At 55.9% G+C, this 18,240-nt stretch overlaps 2 protein-coding genes across 6 annotated transcripts; both read left to right on the forward strand.

The window, feature by feature from the left end:
- Positions 1-495: 495 nt before the first annotated feature.
- Positions 496-13,848, forward strand: SPRED3 (sprouty related EVH1 domain containing 3). 4 transcript variants are annotated; one of them, XM_016165271.2, is made up of 7 exons: positions 496-777; positions 3,026-3,354; positions 4,891-5,071; positions 6,205-6,373; positions 6,470-6,546; positions 8,582-8,728; positions 9,433-13,848. In XM_016165271.2, exons 1-7 carry the CDS (start codon positions 664-666, stop codon positions 10,096-10,098), a joined length of 1,683 nt encoding a protein of 560 aa, XP_016020757.1. In that variant the 5' UTR covers positions 496-663; the 3' UTR covers positions 10,099-13,848. The 4 variants fall into 4 exon arrangements, with proteins under 4 accessions (XP_016020757.1, XP_036087504.1, XP_016020758.1 ...); XM_036231611.1 differs by lacking the exon at positions 496-777 and having other exon boundaries at positions 4,891-4,978; XM_016165272.2 differs by lacking the exon at positions 496-777 and having other exon boundaries at positions 3,226-3,350.
- A 131-nt stretch (positions 13,849-13,979) lies between these two features.
- On the forward strand, positions 13,980-18,199 carry FAM98C (family with sequence similarity 98 member C). Of its 2 annotated transcripts, XM_016165273.2 has the most exons (8): positions 13,980-14,887; positions 14,996-15,138; positions 15,217-15,351; positions 15,743-15,954; positions 16,185-16,262; positions 16,357-16,473; positions 16,824-16,991; positions 17,846-18,199. In XM_016165273.2, the coding sequence occupies exons 1-8, from the start codon at positions 14,823-14,825 to the stop codon at positions 17,990-17,992; spliced, it is 1,065 nt and encodes a 354-aa protein (XP_016020759.2). In that variant the 5' UTR covers positions 13,980-14,822; the 3' UTR covers positions 17,993-18,199. The 2 variants fall into 2 exon arrangements, with proteins under 2 accessions (XP_016020759.2, XP_016020761.2); XM_016165275.2 differs by lacking the exon at positions 16,185-16,262.
- Positions 18,200-18,240: the final 41 nt, after the last annotated feature.

An 18,240-nucleotide genomic window follows, 5' to 3' on the forward strand; every position in this document is an offset into this window, starting at 1 on the left:
GGGACCACGTTCTGGTCCGCAGCCAAGGCGAGGGGCGGGGCGGGAGCCGGGGTGGGAGGCAAGGCCGACTCCAAGTGGCCCGGGCCTGGGGTGGGCGAGAGCGCGGAGGGCCGCGGCATTGGCTGGAGCACTGGTGGCTGCGGTGTTGGCGGCGGCGGCGGCGGCGGCGCGGGAGGAGGCGTGGGAGGTGGCGGCGGCAACAACTCCTGTGGCCCCGGAGGCCCAGGGCGCACAGGTTCGCCATTGGCTGGCGCTGGGAAGATGAACATAGGCGGCGCCAGCAGGGAAGGTGCGGGCCTCCGGGGTCCAGGAGCTGAGTGCGCCTGCACTGGCGGAGGCGGTGGGGAGCCCCAGGGCCCTGAGAGCGCGGCCGTGCGCCGTCGGGGCGCCCCGATGCCTCCTCCAGCTCCATTGAAGCGGAAGTGGCGTTCAGGGCCATCGGGAGGACTCACCCAGTCAAATTTGGGCTTCGAGCCTGGGAAGGTGGTGTAGGGTGGCGGCGGAAGGACCCGGGGGTGGGACGCAGGCGCCGAGGGGAGTCTAGAACACCCCTCGCCGTCTCCATTACCGCCCCCTGCTTCTTGGGTCCCCCGAGGGACCTCTCCCAGGGGGCGAATGGCCCCAGGAGCCAGGGGCCCCTGCTTCAGGGCCTCAGCGTAAGAGATGGCGCCCGAGGCAGAGGAGAAGAGTCCACCGCCTCCGCCGCCCCCGAGCGAGGTTTTGGCGGCTAAGGAACTCGACGCTGCCGCAGGGGGCAAAGGGGGCCCCGACTTGAAGGTGACTTTACACAGCAGACTCAGGCCGGACTCCGAGGCCGCAGGCCGGGCCATTTCGCCCTCGCCCGCTTGGGGCGGCGCCCCTCCGCGGGCCCCGCCGACTGTCTGGCCCTCGCTGCCGCGCCCGACCTGGCTTTCTGTGGGGGTTGCGGCGGATGTGGCCAGAGCAGGGCTGATTTTGCGGTCCGGGGGCTGCCGGTCGAAAGGTGGCGGTGGTAGCGGCTTCCGCGGCTCCAAGGGTGGTGGAGTCGGGGATGGGGCCCTTGGGACAGGGTCAGGGTCTTCTTCGGTTAGTTGCCGGGGCGGCGGCTGCAGCGGGTGGAGGCTCGGAGGGTCGCCCTGACCGCGATGGCTTGCCTCCAGCAGACCGCGGATCCGGGGCACCGGAGTGCCCGTGGGTTTTCGCCACTTAGACGGCGCGGGCAGCAGGGTCCCCACGGGGGGCGGGGGTGGTGTGGAGACCGCGGCCGTAGCCGCCTCCTCTGAAGGGGGCGTCACTGGCGAGGGCAGTTCTAAGGTCAGGGGCAGGGGTGAGGGTGAGGTCTGGGGTTCCGGGGGTACCAGGAGTCCCGGGGGCGCGAAGCTGCCGGGGAACCAGACGCCCAGCCCGCGAGCCAGGCGCATGGCAGGGGAAGAGGGGGTCACCTCGGGCTCCGCCAGGGTCGTCCGGCGAGAGTCGGAGGAGTGGTCCGAGGCCTGCTCTTTTCGGGAGCCCCCGCCAGCGGACGGCTCCGACTGCACGTTCCCCATTTCTGACGAAGGTCGGGGACTGTGGTCAGGAAAACTTTCGTCAGTCAGTCGACCAGAGATGTGCGGACCCAACGATACTGCTTGTTATTGGTCCTACCGGTCGGCACCTGCCCCGTCCCTGTCCTCCAAGATCGACTCAGGCACTGGTCTCTAGCCACATTCGCGTTCCCTGACTCAAGCTTTGAAGCTCACGCTTTCTTCCCCAAGGGCCTATACAGCTCCTGTTCGGACAGAGGTTCCTTCCCCTCAGTGTACTAAGGTTCGGTCCCTAACCCCCTGGCTGATCCCTCAGATTACACCTCTACACTTTGGCCACGTCTCCGGTCTTCAGGCTCCAAGACACAGGTCTTGCCCGCTTTCCTGTCACCCAGGCCATAACATTTGCGGTTGTGTTCAGTAGCCTATAAGGCCTACGAGGACTTTTTTTTAGGCTTCTCTCCCTGCGCTCTAAACTCGCCCCTGCGCTCTGGTCCCGCCCTTGATTGTCTGGGAATCGTGCCTCATCAACACCTCCCCAGGTCTGGGTCCTACTCCACCTAACAAATTCCAGGTGTTCTGGTCATGCTAACCCCTCCCTCAGTTCTCACTTTTAACGCTGCCTTCTCTCTCTCTGTCGATCATTTGGGTCCTGCCTTTTCCCCTGGCAGCGACAGGTCCTCAGACCTCACTGCTAAATTTCTTTTCCCCCTCCAGGTCTACCGTCAGGCCTCTACACTCAGGCCCCACCCCTACCCCCAAGCTCCGCCCTTAGCTCCTCCTTAGCCCAGAGGTTCCCACTCACCGACTCCTCCTGCCGACCAAAGTTCAGACCGTGGCCCCCTGGGCCAAGGGCAGTACGGGGAACGGCCGTAGCAGAAAATAACCGAAAAGAACGGGGGTGCGGGTGAAGGCAGCTGGGCGAGACAGCGAGGGCGGACCCCGAGATCTAGGCCCCGCCCCTGGGCTCGAGGCCCCGCCCCCCATGAGACAGCTCGAGCACAGCCCCTTACGAAGCTGGATCTAATACTCGGATGTCTTCTTCCCCTCCCCCAAGCCTTGGCGTTCTACGCCCCACCCTTTTAGGACGTATTCCATAGCCCCTCCCCTTTACAATGCTCCGCCCTTCTCCGTTAGTCCCTCCCTCAAAGCCCCGCCCGTTAGGAACGCTGGTACGTAGTTCTTCCCTTTTGGGGGTCTTTCTTGCTCCCCACCCGTAAGTCGGTTTACTTCTAAACTCCCCCCTTTTAGGACTCTGCATAACAACTTTTCCCAAAACCCTCTCTCTTTCCTCGGGTCCTCCCAAAAGGTCCATCCACAGTGGACCCGCCCCCTCCGTGACGCACTCTCGGGTCCGCGCCTTAGACGTCCTCACCCTCTGCTTTCCTGGGCCCTCCGACCTCGCCCCACCCTTTTTCGAACCCAGCGGGGCTTTCAGGCCCTACCATTTAGAACCCAAAGCGTAGACTTTCACCTCTTTAGAACGCTGAGAAGAGACTATGAACCTGACCCCTTCCCCACAGCCTCAGGGACCAACGGTGCGAATGAGTGGGAAAGGAGGGAATCCTCGCTGGATCCTGAGAAAATGGGAGCTGGGGGGCTGTTCGCAGGAGCAGTGCCGGGCTCTAGGACCCAGCGGGCAAGTATGCCCGCCCAGCGCTTACCCCTCCCCCAAGCCGCCCCCTCCCCCTCACTCATCTTCCAGGCTCCCCCTCCCTCCCCCCTCGCCCCGGCTCCCGGTGCCCGTCTCTAGCGCTGCCGGAGCCTGCGAGGGAGCTGGAGCGAACAGGAGGAGGAGGAGGAGGAGGCTACGTCGCCGCCGCTCGGAGCCCGGCCGGAGCCTCCCAGGCAGGTGCCAAGGGGGCGAGAGGGCGGGGGCTGACAGACCGCCTGTCCCGGTGTGGGGGCGGCCAGGGCCGCGCTGCGCCTCCTGCCCACCCGGGCTCCCCCCAGATCCCGGCTGGAAGGGCAAGGGGGTGGGGGCCCCTAAACTGCGCGGCAGCCATTTGGGGTACCAGTCTCCATTTGGGGGTCCTGGACTTCCTTGAGGACGCTCCATTCATAAATTTTCGTACTAGACCCCCACCATTGAGGAACTGTGGAGACTGCTCCCCCCGGGAAACGTGTGGGGAGCGTGGGGCACCCAGAAATCCTGGCGTCTCATCGCAGCTAGGCCTTGGGGGGTACCCCTGCCCTTTTCTCTGCTTCACCTGTTGTCGGGGGAGGCGGGCGGACAAAGGAAGCAGCGTCACGTGACTGCTCATTCACAAAATCCCATTCCATTGAGAAAAGGGGGCTGGGGGCGCTGCTGCCGCCCCTTCCCCTACTGAAGGGCGGGGGGAACCCGGCAGCCTGCAGGTGGGGGCAAGGGCTAGAGCTTGTTGCATGGGTCCCTAAGTCTGGGACGCCAGGGTCCCTGCTCTAGGCGGTAGTGAGGGGCTGGACGTTGATCCTAATTACTGGGCGGAGGGCTACGTCCCCTGAGTTGGGGGGAGGGGTAAAATGCTTCTTGAAGGATGCTGGGGCGAGGAGGTGGAGGAGGAGAGATCAACACTCCCCTTCACCCTTCCACCCCCGCTGCCAATCTCTCTCCTTTGCCTTCTTTTGGCTGGGGCCTGAGGGAGCAGGCTTGATTTTTGTGAATGAAATGCTCTCTGGATGTGTCTGGGTCGCCGGTTTCTGGCTTCCTCTGCCTCCATCTCCCTTTCGGCCTTTCTCTGGCCATTTCTGGTTCTCTCCCTGCTCCCTGACCATCTCCCGTTGCTGGGTGACTCAGTGAGCTTTACATCCGGTCTCATTCATAAATCCGGGAAGGAGTGGGGGAAGAGAGCCTGGGTTTCTCATCCAGCCTGTGGCCTGGACGGCAGGGTGCAGAAGCAGTGTAGGGGGGACGGGAGCTGAGTTGATGGGCTCTAAGAAAATACATATGCGCAAGCACCCAGCTGTGAGGGGGACGATGGGTGGGGCTGTGGTGGGTATGAGAAGGGAGACGGAAACAGGACTGATAGGGGATGAGCAGGAGGGAGAAGGGAAGTGGAAAATTGAAACTGCAGTGTGGATGAGAAAGATGGGGAGAGGGAGGAAAGGTGGGTATGGAGAAGGTAGGCATGGGAGAAAAGAAATGGCATGAGGAAGAAAGAAGCCATGCTGGAAGAAGGTAGGCATGGGGAGAGAGGGTAGGTATGGGGGAGAAGGTTGAAATAGAAGGTAAGGTGAATATTAGTGGCAAAGGGTGCAGTGGATCCAGATGTGAGAGACAACAAGGGGAGATGAGGGTTGGAGGGACATTGAATGGGAGAGCAGGAGTCACTGACTGTCCCTTTCTCACAACAGTCCCTTTCTCACAACAGTCCCTTTCTCACAACAGTCCCTTTCTCCCAACCTCCAGGTACATGGTTCGGGTCCGAGCTGTGGTGATGGCCCGAGATGACTCCAGTGGGGGCTGGCTGCCTGTGGGGGGCGGGGGCCTCAGCCAGGTGAGCGTATGTCGGGTCCGAGGGGCCAGGCCCGAGGGGGGGACCCACCAGGGGCACTACGTCATCCACGGGGAGCGCCTCCGGGACCAGAAAGTGAGCCACCGTGGGGCGTGGGAGTAGGGTGGGGGCCTGGGGAATTAGGGGAATGGGGCTGGGAGTGCAGAGGTGAGGTTAGGTCATCTGCAAGCCTGGGAATCAGACTGGGGTGTGGGATGGAGTTTGGAAGTATCTGTCCTATGGATAGGAGTTGGGAATTTCGGGAATATTTGGGGTATTAAACAGGTCCTGTCTATTGCTGTCACCTGCTGGACTATCACAGCAGCCTCCTCACTGCTCTCCTTGCCCTACTCCCTCCCCCACTTTAGTGTGTTCCACAGGGGCCCTGCTAACACCTGACTCAGATCATATCCCTCTTCCGCTCAGAACCCTCCTGTGGCTCCATCTTGCTCAGAAATCCTCACCACGAGGGCCTACACCACTGGCCCTGGTCTGCCCTAAGTATATGAAGTCATTTGGCAGGGGACCATCTGGAAATGTCAAATAGGGTGTACAGTCTTATATGTGGATTCAGCAGGAATATTCTGGGCTATGTGGCATGATTTGGAAGGACAGTGTTCAAGTTTCAGGCAGGGGTCTAGTAGAAAGATTTAAATGGTTTGCAAAAGCTTGGTTGCATTTCAGAAGAGGGCTCTAAAGGAACAATGCATGGGGATTTGAAGTGACACGAAGGAGTATAGTGATGTTGGACAAGGAAGGATGTGAGGGAACATCTAGCATGTGAATGGAAATCTGTGGAGTTCGATGAGAATGTTTGGGGTAGTGTTTTGGGAGATTATCGGGGCATCAGAAGGAGATTAACAGTAATATTTTGAGGTGTTCAGTAAATTTTTGGGAGCACTATTGAGTTAGAATGGGGGATATTGGGTTATCATAAGAAGGGGACTAATTCTTTTGAGGCATTCAATAAAATCTGGGATTCCAATTGGGATATCAGAGGGGAGTATTGACAATGTAGAGATCAAAGGGTTTGGGGGAATACTGGAGTACCAGAGGTGTGATTAATAAAAGTGGGGAGTGGTATTGGGGTTAATCAGGGTTCCAGGCTACACCTAGGACTGAGAAATGAAGTTTGGGGTGCTGGGGTCTGTAGAGAGTCTAGAAGCGGAGGGGAAGTTCCAGGCATGGCTGGATGGGGGTATCTGACCTGGCTCCTTTTTGCCCCTCAGATCACCTTGGAGTGTACTCTGAAGCCAGGCTTGGTTTACAACAAGGTGAACCCCATCTTCCATCACTGGAGCCTGGGAGACTGCAAGTTTGGGCTGACGTTTCAGAGTCCTGCAGAGGCTGATGAGTTCCAGAAGAGCCTGCTGGCTGCACTGGCGGCGCTGGGTAGAGGTGAGTAGTGTGCATGGTGGGCACTGAGGGTCGGAGTGGAGAATGGGGGAAGCTGGGGCCCAGGGAACTCACTTTCTGCCTTTCTCCCTGCCCCAGGCTCACTCACTCCCTCCTCCTCTTCCTCCTCCTCCTCCCCTTCCCAGGACACCGCAGAGACCCCCTGCCCTCTGACGGTGAGTCTCCAGGACCAGCTCTGCTGGGAGGCCAGGGGGTTATTTCTATTCCACAAACAATTCTTGAGCACCTACTGTGTATCAGGCACCATGCCACATGCTGGAGACAGAAAGTTTGGCCCAAAGTATCAGTGTCGATTCAATCCGAGAACAGTTTCTGTCTGTCATGATAGAACATGTTCATACACTCATTCAAGGGTATTTATCAAGCACCTTCAGTAAGTAATGTTTTAGGCACTGGGGATACATCAGTGAACAAAACAAAGTCCCTTTCCTCATGGAGCTTCTCTTCTGGTGTACAGAGGCAGAAAATTAAAAAAAAAAAAAAAAAAGGAAAAAGAAAGGAAAGATAAACTATAAAAATAAATAAATATTAAAAGTAAATGGATGAATACATTACTTTAGTGGCTTGGCTCAAACCTTGGAGTCATCCTTGACTCCCCTCTCTTTTTAATGCCCCTCATGTAATCTGCCAGTAAATAATATGCTCCACTTTCAAAACGATCAGACTACCTCCATCCTGGTACTGCCCAACTTCATCCTCCAACTGGACTATCTCATCGGCTTCTCACTGTCAACTGCCCCTCACCCCCCATTCCTACTGTCAGTTCCCCACACACAGCCAGAGGGACCCTATTGACACTGAAGTCAGATCGTAGCTATACCCCAATCAGAACCCTCCCAGGGCTCCATCTCACTCAGGATAAAAGACAGATTCCTTACAGTGGCACATAAGATCCCACACCATCTGACCCCCTCTTATTCTCCCTCTTGCTCACTCTACTGCAGCCACACTGGCCTCCTTGCTGTTATTCTAAAGGGCAGGCACATTCCTGTCTCAGTCTTTGCACTGGCTGGTCCTTCTGTCTTGGAACACTCATCCCTAAATTTCCACATGGCTCATTCCCTTATGTCCTTCAGGGCTTACACACATGTCACCTTCTCAGTGGGACCTTCCCTAAGGAACTTGTTTAAAATTGCAATCTCCTGATGTTCTTTATTGCGTTCTAATTTTTTCCCAGCTTCTAAGGTATTTTCCTTATTTTCTTTACCAATAGATAATTTTCTTATCTGTTAGTTTACTGTCATTCTCCCATGCCAGAGTGTCAGCTCCAGGAGGGCAAGGATCTTTTGTCGCTTTCTTGCTGCATCTCCAAGGCTTAAAACAGGGCCTGGTATACAGTAAGTGTTTAGTAAAGATGTGTTGAATAAATTTATTGAATCAATAAATGTACAGAATGTTCGATGCGATTTGGCATTTGCTGGGAACAGTGGGAATTGCTTGAGAACACTGGGGAGGGACGAAACTGATACCCTTGGCAGACAATGGGGACTCCCAGGGTAATGGGAGATGCAGGTGGGTCTACAAAAGTCACATAGACATTTCTCAATTATTGAGTGTTTACTCAGGAAAGATTCTGTTACTTTCATGCTCCATCTCACATTCTCACAATGGCCTCTGTGAGCCTGGCGTGTCATGGGTGCTCAGCGAATTAGAGATATTAAATGCATGAGGTAGAAGATTCCTAGGTTACAGAAAGGAAACTGAGGGTCCAAGAAGTGATGTTTCAGCTTGTACAGGACAGAGTTTAGTCTGGATGGGAAGGAATGTATTCCAGGTGAGTGGAACTGCCCCAAAAAGGTGTGGTGGGAATGAGGCAGGAAGGCAGCTGTCTGGTCAAGGGAGCAGGTTTCTGAGAGAGAAGGATGATTTGATGTTCCTGTAGGTTGGTGAGCTGAACAGATAAGAGCATGTCCAACTCTTCCCAGACTTCAGACATGTGGCATGCCCTTTACAGTGAGGCCTAACCACAGCCTTATGAATAGACATAATTATGACCCCCATCTTACAGAGGAGGAAACTAAGGTTCAGAGAGATGAGCTCACTTGCCGGAGGTCACACAACCAGTCACTGGCAGAGCCAGGTCTTGAACCCCGGGCCTGCTGCAGCAGAGCCTCCGCTAGCAATGGGAGGGGGCCTATGTGAGGGCTGCGGCTGTGCGGGTTTGGCTCTGAGGGCGCCAATCTCCCCCAGTCCCACGTGGACAGCGACTCCTCCTCCAGTCACAGCCGCCAGGAGACGCCTCCCACCGCCTCGGGGGCGGCCCCCATCGTCACCGTGGAGTCAGCTTCTAGCTTCGGGCCCGCCACACCCCCCCAGCGCCACTGCTCCTCTACTCAGGTGCGCCTTTGTGGGTGGGTCTGGGTGCTGGGGTCCGGAAGTGGGCAGAAGCTGAGGCTACAGAGGGGAGAGTAACCACAAGCAGATCCTAGGGGATGACTGACCTGAGCCAATGGGGTGAGGGCAGTGGAGCTTGCAGCGCTGGGTTCCTGGGAGGGGAAACTGGGGGAAGCCTTGGAGATTTTAGAAAGTTCTGAATTCCAGAGTGGTTAGGGGACGACTTGGATAATGAATTCTTCCAGTATATTAGGGGGTTGCTGGTACTAAAGGAAGGGATTCTTTAGGCTATTTAATTCATGGAGTCGGGAGGTGCGCCCAGAATCCAAGGGGTTAAAGGGACCTAGGGACTGGACTCCTGCATCCCAGAGGAGATGACTGGGGTCCAGAACACCTGGATCTGAGCATAGAAGGGGCTGGGGGCTGAGACTCCTGACTCTTGAGAAGATAGGACTGGGAGCCTGGACTGGTTTCTTAAGGTGTGGGCTTGGTGCTGGGATTCTTGTCTGTCCCCTAGATTTCCTCTATCCCCAGGAGAGGAGGGCTGGGGCCTTGGTCTTCCCAGGACAGGATGCTCAGATGAATGAAGCCGGTGGCGGGGTCTTTGGATTTTCGGGTCTTCTGAGACTGGGATGGATTGGGGTTGCTGCGGGATGTGAGGGATCGCAGACCCCGCTAACCGGTTCTCCTGTCCCTTCGTCCCGCAGAGCTATCCTCCGCTCCTTCCATTCACGGGAATTCCAGAGCCCTCAGAGCCGCTGGCCGGGGCAGGGGGCCCGGGCTGGGGCGGCCGCGGCTATGAGGATTACCGGCGCGCCGGGCCACCCGCTCCCCTCGCCCTGTCCACCTGCGTTGTGCGCTTCGCCAAGACCGGCACATTGAGGGGAGCCGCCCTGGGGCCCGCCACCGCCCTACCCGCCCCTCTCACCCAGGCTGCGCCCCCAGCGCCCCCGGCTCGCCCACCCCCAGGTCCTGGCCCAACCCCCGCGCCAGCCAAGGCCTCCCCGGAGGCGGAGGAGGCAGCGCGTTGCGTGCACTGCCGCGCGCTCTTCCGCCGCAGAGCAGACGGGCGTGGTGGCCGCTGCGCTGAGGCCCCCGACCCTGGTCGCCTGCTGGTGCGCCGCCTTAGCTGCCTGTGGTGTGCCGAGAGCTTGCTCTACCACTGCTTGTCGGACGCCGAAGGGGACTTCTCGGACCCGTGCGCTTGTGAGCCAGGCCACCCGCGCCCCGCTGCACGCTGGGCCGCGCTGGCTGCTCTTTCTCTGGCAGTGCCCTGCCTCTGCTGCTATGCGCCCCTGCGCGCCTGCCACTGGGTCGCAGCGCGATGCGGCTGTGCTGGCTGCGGGGGCCGCCACGAGGAGGCAGCGCGGTGAGAACGGCCTAGTGGGTCCAGTCCCCAGACCAAGGACCCAAAATTGATGATTCAGGACCCCGGACTCCATTCAGACCCCAAATCTAGGCACGCCCGGAACTTGGACCTTGAGTTTGGATTGAGAGACCCCAGATCTGGAACCTGGACCCCAAATCTAGGACTGAGAGACCCCATACACAGCTCATTGGGATGTCTGTCCAAGAGGTCCCAGGCGTCCTGAGTTCTGGCGTCCCCATCCTGCACCCTTCTCCCTCACCCCTGGCGTAAACTGAAGAGACTCTAGACATTCATTCCTAGGCTCCATGCCTCAAGCAGGCCTGGGGGCACACGGACCCTGACAAACGCAGAGTCTGAGCAAACCCTCAGATCACTGTCCCACAGTAAGGCAAGAGATGCCAGTATCTGAATCTGCCTATATACAGTTACTCCCAGATCTTGAAACCACAAGACCCAGATCACCTCCAAATGGTCCCTGAATGATCATCTAAAACCTGGGGCACCCATATCTGAGATATTCTTGTAGCTCCAGGACCCCCAAGACACTGAGCCCTCTTAAGATGCCCTGAGTCCTTACATATGCTCTAACAGATGTTCTCTGACCAAAATAACAAGAGACCCAACTTAGAGCATGGCTCCCCTCCCCCGAAAATCCAGATGTCAGACTCCAAGATACTCTTGGAGCTAGGGATCAAAGACCTCTGTAGACCCCCTCCCCCCAGCCAGTGTTCCCAAGAGCTTTGGATCTCGTATGTAGGACTCTGAGGTTCCTAGTACCCCCAGATGGAGGACTAAAGGACACCAACACCTCAGGCCCCAAGACACTGATCCCAAGTTTTCAGCCCTCTTCGACTTGGGATTTCAAGCCCCAGAGTGTCCTGGAATATGTGGCTTCATTGTACCCCCAGATCCCCAATCCTCTAAAGCCCAGTTCCCAGAAGATGGGATGTTCATGATAACTTGGACCTATGACCCCTTGGCCCAAACCCCTGAGTGACCCCCAAGGTGCTTTAAGAGCACTGGATCCAAGACCCCAAGGTGCCATTGACCTTCCAAATTTATGGCTCAAGCCTCTACAACATTGGGATTATCCCTGAGCCAAGACCTTGGTCCCTCCATACAAGGGACAGATCCGAGGTATCCCAGGACCCTAGCACCTTCGCATCAGATTTCTTTGGACTGAATCTTCTGTAGCCTGGTACTCCCTGAACCCTGCTGCCCCTTGATTCCTGCTGTCCATAGGCTCCCCCGAGGCTTCAAGTCCCAGACTCTGAAATTCTATTTCCAAGGGCCCTGGCCTAAGCCCCCAGCCCACTAGGAGGAAAAAAAAAAAAGTTTTGAGTTCATATTCCTGGATTCCAGGACCATCATGAGCTCCCCAACTCCCATCTCTAGGACCCAGCATTGCCATAGATGATTGTGCAGGCTGTTTACAAGGCAAAGGCACATGGCCAAGGTGGTGAGTGGGGTTAGAATCCACATCACACTCTGCTGGCCACACTGCCTTCAGAGGAAGGTGTTCCTTTTTCTACGTTGCACAAAAGCACCTTTTGGACCAGCTGGGCTCTGCTGGTGTGCTTGTGAGTGCGCTCCCTCCTCCCTTTCCCCTCCCCTTCCCTTTCTCTCTCCAGCCTGCAGACTCTCCCCAAGCCCGACCTTGAACCCTAGCCCTGATTCAAGGTTTTTATGTTCCACCCTCCATGAATCCCTTCTCTTCCATCTCAGAGGTGGGGATTGCCTCAGAAAGTTTAAAAGGCTGTTTCATGGCCCCCAGGTCCCTCTTTGGGGGAGGGTAGGTGCCACAGTCTCTTTCCCCTTTGTAGACTGGGACTTCAGGGTACCTCAAATCTGATGGTCTGAATGGGGGTGGGGTCAAGGTCTTGGAGCAAGACGATCTCAATGTCATATGGGCTTAGGACCTGCATCTGGTCCCAAGCATCTGGAAATATGCACTTATCTTTATTACCCAGACTTGGATGGCCTTGTGGGGGTTCAAGGGATAGGTCAAGGGGCCAGAGGGATAGAGCCTTCTGTCACTTCCTTTAAATTATTAACTATTTATTACATCCGGAACCTGTGAGATTCAACTCTCCCAACCAGACCCTGGGATGAGTGAGAGAAAAGGGAGGTGTCCCTCCCATCCCCACTCTGCCCAGCTCTCATCACTGTCAGACCCACCAGAGTTGAGGGCAGAGGGACTGGGGGCTGGGGCAGCTTGGTTCCCCATCCCCCTCTCTGTGCCTCGGTCTCCTCCCTTCCATGGTGGGCAGGGGGGAAGCTCCATTCTTAACCTACCTCGTTTTGGGAAGGGGTGGGACGGGGGACCAGAGTGCTGTAAGGTGCTGTGGGATCTGCGGACGAAGCAGTGGGGGCCCTGGGGAAGGTTCCCCTAGCCCCTACCTCCCAGCACCGCCTCTTCCAGGTCTCCCAGTCTTTCTCCCTGTTTATTACCCACCTCTGATCCATGAATTCTCTCTATCACCCCCAAATCAGGGGTGTATGGAGGGCTGATGCTGGGAGCCAGGCCCAATTTCCCAGCTGCTTGCCCCTCGGATTGGATGCTTGGCCCCCAAACTTGGGGGAGGCACCCCAACATTTATCTTCCTGATATTGATTCCAAGCCAGTCTGTGACCTCAATATTGTTATTGTCAATGCAGGCAGAAGTGGTGGGGGAGAATGGGGGCCAAAGACCCAGCCTTGTCATCGTGGGAGGGGACATGAGATATCCTCTCCAAGAAATATCTGTGACAAAGTCTCAGCCTGTATTCTTTATTTGCATCGATGTGCCCCCTCCACTCACCTTCCTGAACCACCAAACAAATCTTTCCAATTCTCCTTTCTTCTTCACATCCTTTACTCCCAAGCAGACCCTCCAGCTGAGTTTCATACATTCAGTCACTCAAATACATAATTGAACATCCATTATATGTCAAACCCTGTTCCAGGCTCTGAGGATAAAGCAGTGAACAGACAAAAATTATTTCCTACAAGGACTTATAGTGAGAAAGATGAAGGACGTTAGAAATATGCACTGTAGCGAAAAAGTGAAGATGACGGATGTCAATTTTAACCAGGGCGGTCAAATTTGGTCTCACCAAAGAACATCTGAATAGAGCCCTGAGGGAGGTGAGGGAGTCCTGTGGATGTCTCCAGGAAGAGCACTGCAGGAGATGAGGGCAGAGGTGACAGCACAGATCTGTAAGGACTTGCAAACCATTACATGGACTTTGGTGTTCACTCAAGTGAAATGAAGCTACAGGAAGGCTCCAAGTATGGGAAGGATGTGACCTGACTCAGGTGTTCACAGGTTCCCTCGGCTGCCTGTTAAATGGGGAACAGACACAGGGTGGGGTGGTGGAGAGACAAGAAAAAGACCATTGCAATGGTCCACGGGGAGACAATGGTGCACAGGACCAGGGTGAGAGCAGTGGAGGTGGGGAGAGGTGGGCAGATACTAGCTCCATTTTGAAGGTGGAGTCCATAAATTTAGATATTGGGTTCAAGAGAAAAAGTCAAGGTTATGATTCCAAAGTTTGGCCTGAGCAACTTTGTTTCATTAAGGTCAACAGATGGCCTCCTGAGTACCCAGCCTTGGGGTAGACAAGACTAAGGGTAGGCTCTGTCCTTGAGGAGGAAATTATGGCCTTTGTTCTTCTCTGAGGCTCAATGCCTACGCTACCCCTGCTTCCAGAAGAATTATCTAGGAACTGCTGGAGACCAGGATAAGTCAGGAAGAGATTAAATCTGGAACAATAATTTTAACAACATCAACAGAACAGTAGCAGTAATAACAGTAGTAGCAAGTTAAAAGCATAGACTTTGGAATGAGATCTGGCTTTGAGTCCTGGCACCACCGTGCATTCACTGTGACTAATCTTCTCTGGACTTCAGTTTTCTCCTGTCAGATGGGGTAAGGTACTTAGCCCAGTGGCACACAGGAAATGCTCCATTCATTTGTTATTCTTAATTGAGTGCCTCCTATGTGTGTACTAAGCACTTACTCTAATCCTCACAACTCTAAGAGGTAAGTACTATTATTATCCCCATTATAGGATAGGAAGCAATTTGGCAGGGACACAGGTGGTGAGCCATAGAGTCAAACCCTTTTTGGCCTGACTCCTAGGGTGCAATCTTTTAATCACGGTGGTATATTGCACCTGCTCCCTCTCTCCAAGACCTGGGGAGGCAGAGAGGTTAAGGCCCAAAGGGTGCATGGTGATCAATGAGGCGGGCCTCTGTTGGAGGGTATGGTGAGGGGTAAACTGGGTTTTCTGAGTCCCTGACGTAGTTCCAGCCTTGAGTAAGAAAGAAGGAAACAAGTTTCTGGATTTGGAGCGGACTTGGTCTAGGATGCTTTAAGAGCAGAGGGCATTTGAGGGAGGCTGAGGAAAACAAAACCGACGGTGCTTCTACGTTGCAGCAGCAGCAACAGCGATACCCGCTGTCCTGTTGAGACAGCGGGGAACCTGAACGCGCGCTCTGGATTTACAGTACCAGACGAATTTCCTGAGCCCTGACTGGGTAACCAGTTGGGTGATGCTCTAAGTTTCGGCGTGGGCGTGCCGCAGGCGGGTTCTAGCTCCTCCTGCACCAATGGTAGTCCCAAAGATCCTTCTCAAGAAGCTATTGGTCGGTTATGCTACTTGGACCGAAAGCGCAGAACACTCCAGGGGCGGGGCCTCCCTCTGGCCCGCAGGGGGCGCTCCGCTGGCACAGGAGACGCTTTCATGGACGGGGCGGAGGCCGAGGCCCGGGAGGGTGCCGCTGTGGCTCTCGACCTGCTGGCCCTGGGGTAAGGGGTACCGGGTGTGCCAGAAGGGGTGCAGGAAAGGATAGGTTTGTCCTCATAAGTTCTTACGGATTTTCCCCGACCCCTCCCGCTGCTTCGACCTCGTCGCAGGTATGAGGGCTTCCCGGAGGTGGCGGCGCTGGGCCCCTCAAGCCCAGACTTCAGGGCGCTGTGCACTCGGCTTGCGGCGGAGCTGGCGTCTCTGGGAGCCCTGGAGCGAGAGAGAGAGGAGGTCGCGGAGGCGCTGCGCGCCGGTACGTGTGGGGCGGAAGGCCTGGAGGGGTGGAGACCGGGTGCCGCCGCCGCGCCCTGACGCGTCTCGCCTCCCGCAGGCCCCGGCGCAGAGGAGGAATTCCTACGACAGTTGCCCCGCCTGATGCGAGAACTGCACTGCCCGGACCGCGCGCTTTGCGGCGGAGACTGCGCGGCCGCGCTGCGAGAGCCCGGCGCATGCCTGCGCCTGCTGCGTGAGCTCGGGGAGGGGCCTGGGATGCGGAAGTGGGCGAGGCTTCAGCATCTAGAACGGGTGGGCTCAGCACATTGAGGTGGAGCCAGCGTTTCCCGAGAGGGCGTGGTCAGAATGTGCAGGCGGATGAGAAGGGCCAATGTGGGTGGGGTTAGAATTTGATGGGAGGGTTTTGAAGCTCAACTGTATTGGGTTAAGATGGAGCCGGGCACGTGGTTCTCAAGTGGGCGGGGTTTGAAGTCTGAGGAGTGGAGCATACTCTGGAGATAAAGCCAGGATTCTAGGTGGGCGGAACTAGAAAGAGGGAGCTTTGAAGCCGCAGTAGCTTTTTGACCCCGGTGGGTAGGTTGGTAGCCCTCCTTGATTGCACTGCTCTCTTTCTCTACTCTTAGGCTTTCTCTGTACGGAGGTCCAGGCTGCCCGCCTCCTCCTCCTGCACTCCCGGCTAGATCCCAGTCCAGCGGCACCGCCGCCCGGCGGGGAAGGGGCAGAGGAGGGAGCTGGCATGGTCCAGGAACTGATTCTTACTCTCCAAGCCGTAGGGCTGCCCAGACCCACTCTGGCGACCCCCGCCAGCCGGCTGCTGCGGGAGTTGCATGCCAAGGTAGAGAGCGAGAGTCCTCTCTGTGCCCTGGCCACCCCACCTTCCTTGAATGGGGAGAGGCCTCTCTCCAAAAGCGGCTCGGGAGGAGTCCCGCAGCCATACTGTTTTCTAGAGCCGTGACCACCATTCTTAATCCTATGGCCTTGGGTCCTCAGGGCCGTGGGGAACTGGGGTCCCTGGAGGGTCGTTACAGTTTCCACCCAGTAGCCTTAGATTCCTTCTCCCATCAGATCTCAGAGCTTCTGCCGTCCCTGCCCCCAGGGTCCCTGCAGCCCCTCCTCAGCTACCCGCTGGATGCACCCAGATGGGTAAGGCTGTGTATGGCTGTATGTGAGCAATTTTCTCATCCAGAAATGGGAGTGAGGGGGGTACCGCTGGCATGACCAGGACCTTTTTTCGCAGGAAGTGTTGGAGCGACTCTGTCAAAGCCTGCAAAGTCAGTACTACTGCCGTCGCTGCCTCCTCCTCAAGCGTCTGGACCTCACAACATCTGCTTTCCACTGGAGTGATCGGGCAGAGGTGTGGGCAAAGGACTTTGGCAGGAGCAGAGAGGCCCAGTGGTGGGAGCTGCAGCTGCAGGGAGGAGGAATGAAGTCCAAGAGAATTAAATATTACCGTATTGCAAGTTCGGAGGCCCAAGACATTGTAGAATCTTGTGAGGTTTGCAGCTCTAGCATCTCAGGGCCTCCAGGGCATTCTAGAATTCCCAGCTCTGCTTTGAGAGTGTCTTCAGAGCTATACTCCTTATTTAGAGATGTGGGAAATGAGGCCCTGAGTGGGAAAGAGAAGCTTCCAAAATGAGAGATCACACCAGGATTGGTTCTTGAGCACGTTCTCCATGTCGCCCCTCCCACCACCACCACCTCCAGGCCCAAGGGGAGGCCATGAAGGCAGTGCTGACCCCAATTCGAGAGGCTTTGACCCCAGAATCAGATGTCTCCATTGCGCACATCCTGGCTGCCCGAGCTGACCTGTCTCGACTCGTCCCAGCTACAAGCAAGGCTACCCGCCAAGTGACCTGCTGTGCCATCAACAAGGTGGGCACCTCAGGGTGGAGAAGGGCCCCAGCATTCTTGGCCTTCAATTGACCTTTGAGCCTCTGCCCTGGCCCAGCTTTCTCCTCTCCTGCCTGAGTTCCTGTTCTCTGGCCTCATCACCTCTAATCCTTCTTCTCCACATGGAAGTTAAAAGGATATTCTAACTCAGAAATCTGACCATGTCCCTCCCTAGCTCAGAACCCTCCTAGGGCTCTCCAGTGCCTTCAAAACAAAGTCCGACTAAGACCCTGTCTATCTCTCCAGCTTATAGCTTAAACCCTCCCCCACCATGTCACCCTGTCTATTATATTAGTTTTTAGCCATTCTAAAAGCAGAAGTACCCTGTTTAAATGATTACATATTTAGCCTCATACCTCTTTAAATAGTCTTATACTTACATGAATAAGTATTAGGGACTACAATCTAGCACAGCAAAGATGAGGCAAAATTTAAGGAAAAAAATGATTCGCTTTAAGGAAATATAGTAAGTAAATAATATTATAGGTGATGGACCAATGATGGATATTTAGGGAAAAAACACTGGTTTGCTGGAAATGTTATATGAAGCCCCAGTTGTGAAACAGGCAAAAGTTGATGTGTCCTAGTTAATATTGGTGGTGACCTGGACTTCTCCCATTACTTTTCCCTTTTATTTCCCTCTTGTTGAGGCCACTGGAACCCGGTGTGAAAACTCCAGTCTTGTATCTTCCACCAGTCCAGCCCTCCCGCCCCTACTGTACCAAAGAGTCAACGTCTGCTCTTGCTTTTTCAACTTCATGCTGTTCGCTTGGCTCTCTGGCCTTCTTGTCCAAGGTATTTTCCTTCTCTGAAACTCAAATCTAATCAACTCTCAGGTGCTCATGGGCAACGTGCCAGACCGAGGGGGTCGCCCAGATGAGCTGGAGCCTCCCATGCCCATCTGGAAGAGCAGAAGAGAGGACGGAGGGGGACAGAATGCAGGCCGCCAGCGCTGGGATCGCAAAAAGAAGAAGAAGAAGTAAAGGGGCACTGGTGGCTGGGGCAGGGTCCTCTGTGAGATGCTGATGCCATTGATAATCTCTTGGGAGTCAGTCTGAGAGTTTCTCTTGGCATCTGGCACTCAAGCCCCACAAGCCCCACATCCTCTGTTCCTGAGGCCCCAAATGTCTTCTATCCACCACTCAACACCAAGGACCGTGTTCTCCAGAAAATAAATTTAATTTATGACAGCTGTAGGACCTATCTCTGTGGGGGCCAGGTCAGGGTGCTT

Source organism: Rousettus aegyptiacus, unplaced genomic scaffold, assembly GCF_014176215.1.
Source record: "Rousettus aegyptiacus isolate mRouAeg1 unplaced genomic scaffold, mRouAeg1.p scaffold_m13_p_14, whole genome shotgun sequence".
Classification (NCBI taxonomy): Eukaryota; Metazoa; Chordata; class Mammalia; order Chiroptera; family Pteropodidae; genus Rousettus; species Rousettus aegyptiacus.

Excerpts from the sequence above, each read along its gene's own strand:
- SPRED3 (XM_016165271.2), top strand. The coding sequence starts at position 664 with ATGGCGCCCGAGGCAGAGGAGAAGAGTCCACCGCCTCCGCCGCCCCCG. Across the intron at positions 6,374-6,469 it reads ACTGGCGGCGCTGGGTAGAG|GCTCACTCACTCCCTCCTCC; the intron begins GTGAGTAGTGTG and ends TCCCTGCCCCAG. Across the intron at positions 6,547-8,581 it reads AGACCCCCTGCCCTCTGACG|TCCCACGTGGACAGCGACTC; the intron begins GTGAGTCTCCAG and ends AATCTCCCCCAG.
- FAM98C (XM_016165273.2), top strand. The coding sequence starts at position 14,823 with ATGGACGGGGCGGAGGCCGAGGCCCGGGAGGGTGCCGCTGTGGCTCTC. Across the intron at positions 14,888-14,995 it reads CTCGACCTGCTGGCCCTGGG|GTATGAGGGCTTCCCGGAGG; the intron begins GTAAGGGGTACC and ends ACCTCGTCGCAG. Across the intron at positions 15,955-16,184 it reads TGCGGGAGTTGCATGCCAAG|ATCTCAGAGCTTCTGCCGTC; the intron begins GTAGAGAGCGAG and ends TTCTCCCATCAG.